The sequence below is a fragment of the Heterocephalus glaber genome, unplaced genomic scaffold, assembly GCF_053883595.1.
Source record: "Heterocephalus glaber isolate CG9 unplaced genomic scaffold, H.glaber_assembly_v1.0 deba00001504, whole genome shotgun sequence".
In the NCBI taxonomy this organism is placed as follows: Eukaryota; Metazoa; Chordata; class Mammalia; order Rodentia; family Bathyergidae; genus Heterocephalus; species Heterocephalus glaber.
Window position 1 is genome coordinate 5,453,433 of NW_028258324.1, and position 2,312 is coordinate 5,455,744.

General features: G+C 49.1%; 1 protein-coding gene across 1 annotated transcript; it reads right to left on the bottom strand.

Moving 5' to 3' along the window:
- Positions 1-644: 644 nt before the first annotated feature.
- On the bottom strand, positions 645-1,405 carry Iqcf6 (IQ motif containing F6). Its single transcript, XM_087185960.1, has 2 exons — positions 1,218-1,405; positions 645-1,068 (listed from the first exon to the last, which is right to left on the bottom strand). The coding sequence occupies exons 1-2, from the start codon at positions 1,318-1,320 to the stop codon at positions 698-700; spliced, it is 474 nt and encodes a 157-aa protein (XP_087042086.1). The 5' UTR covers positions 1,321-1,405; the 3' UTR covers positions 645-697.
- Between the last annotated feature and the right edge of the window lie 907 nt (positions 1,406-2,312).

Sequence of the window (2,312 nt, forward strand, 5' to 3'; positions counted from 1 at the left end):
AAGCCCTTCTCTTGCCCACCCCACCCCTCCCTGCTTATTTATTCACCCTCAGCCATCCCTCCCTCCCCACCCCATGCCTGGTTCTCCTAGAAGTGTCCAGCAGAGAGGGGGGAACCTTGTTGTTCAGCCCCAGGGGAGGGAGATGGTGAGCACAGCTGCTGCCCCTCAGCTCCTGCTCTGACTTCCCCAGGGGCTCTGGCTGGCTGCCTCTCTCTCATCCCCGGGAGACACAGCACCTGTCCTGCTGTTGCTCAGTTGGGGTGCCTTGTCCTCCAGGCTGCCTGCCCAGCACTACACTGGCCCTCATTGGCCTGCAGCACAGGCCTGTGGAATCCCCACCTGGCCCTGCTGCAGCCAGACTCCCCGGTGCCCAACTTTGAGTGGAGATGCCTAGGTAGGGGCTGTAGGAAAGGGTGGTCAAGGCCTGTTCCTGCTGTGGAGAGGTTGAAATCAGCTGACTGAGGTATGGAGCTTGACCTGGCCCTGTAATTAGCCAGAGATGGCATCAAGAGCAAGGACCTAGGGTAGGTCCCTAGGGTCAGGGGGCCTAGACCTCAGCAGGGAACATTTCTGGGTAAAAGGCAGGAAAATAAAGGGCTGAGCCCTCTCTAGGGGCCTACTCTCCACAGGTCAAGTCTGTGGTTAGTTAAGTGTCTTTATTGGGAGAGAGGTCCAGTCTCTTGGGCTCTATGATACACTAGGTCATGAGGATCTCGATGTCGAGCTCCATCCGCCTGGCTCTGACCTCATAGCGGCCCTGGATCAGGCCTCGGGTCTGGCTGGCATGCCAGCGCCAGTGAGTCTGGATGATGCAGGCGGCTTGTCCGGCCTGGAGGAAGCGTCTGCGGGCCTGCCACATCCGAACCTGGGCCTGCACCTTCACCACTGCCCACTCCTGGCAGGAGTAGAGTCTGAGTGCCAGGGGCCGTCTCTGCTCCAACACCTTGGCCTGAGTTGACCTCCACCAGCCCTGGATGACCCAGGCCCTGAGCGCTGTGTGCAGTAGCGTCCGGCGCACTACATTGCCACGCCACCATGACTGGATCCTCACCGCTGCCTTCTCTGATTGAGGGAAAGAAGAACATGAGGGGCTTGGCGGGGCACACACTACTCCTTTCCTCACCTCTGGTAGTTGGGAGGAATGGGGACCTGGCCCAGGGGCCCTGCTCTGTTGTTTCTAGGCCCCGTACGTCTTATTTCCACCCCCTCATTCTCCGTTAGACACTTCTCATTATTCAGCAGGCGGGTCCTTCCTGGAAGGGTCATACTCACAGCTTGTACGTCCATGGCCCTGGTCTCTAGAGTCCACTCATCCATCATTTAGGCCACTAACTTTTAGCCACACCGTCAACTGTTAGCCTTGCCCTCATCATCGGACCCCACCCACCTGCACTAAATCATCCACTAAAGCTCCACTCAGTCTATCCACATCTTTCTCCTCTTTTTATGCTGTATTGTATCTCCTTATGGATTGGCTGTCACTTTATTTATGGATTCTCATCATTCTAAGCGTCTCTTACCTTCAGTTTATTTCTCAGATCCAATGAGCCTTTCAAATCTCACTCTTCCTACACTATCCAGTTAGTTATTTCCGTTCCTTCTGGTGGCAATGCCTAGCACCAGAAGGATGTGGGCAGAGAAGAAGAGTAAGGTTTGGAAAGTATAAAGCCAGAAACTAAATAACTAAAAGCTAAATAACTTCCTGTTACTAGACATGTAAAACTAACTGTAGGTAGAAGATTCAATTCTCATTGATGCCTGATTAGAATTGAGGTTTTCTTTGGTCAGGAATATATATATATATATTTTAAATACATTTTATTTTATTTTATCCCATTCCCCCCTCAAGCTCCTTCCCCTTCCTATGTACAAAAGCTCTGTTTCCATTTTTTCCTTCTAGTTTCACTTTTTTATTTTTTTCCCCATTAACTTTATTGGTACATTTTAGGTATAAAATATAGTTACATTCATCATTGGGCTCTTGTACCATTACATGAATCTCTTGGTTCTTATTGTTTTTCCCCTTCTCTTGCCCTCCCTTCACCCCCTCCACCCTTTCCTATTTACAAAGAACTTGTTTCCATTTTTTTCCTCTTCTCATATTTTTTCCTTTCCCTTTTTTCCCTTCCCTTACCCCTCCCAATTCCCCTGCTCTTTTAGACCTTTTCTTCCTGTTACACAATATCAGTTATACATTTTTAAAATTACAGTATTAAGATCTAGGAGACATTACCAGATGTTACAGAATTTAAAAGGATATAGAAAGCATATTACAAAAATCTTTTTTGAAATAAATTTGACAACTTCTAAGA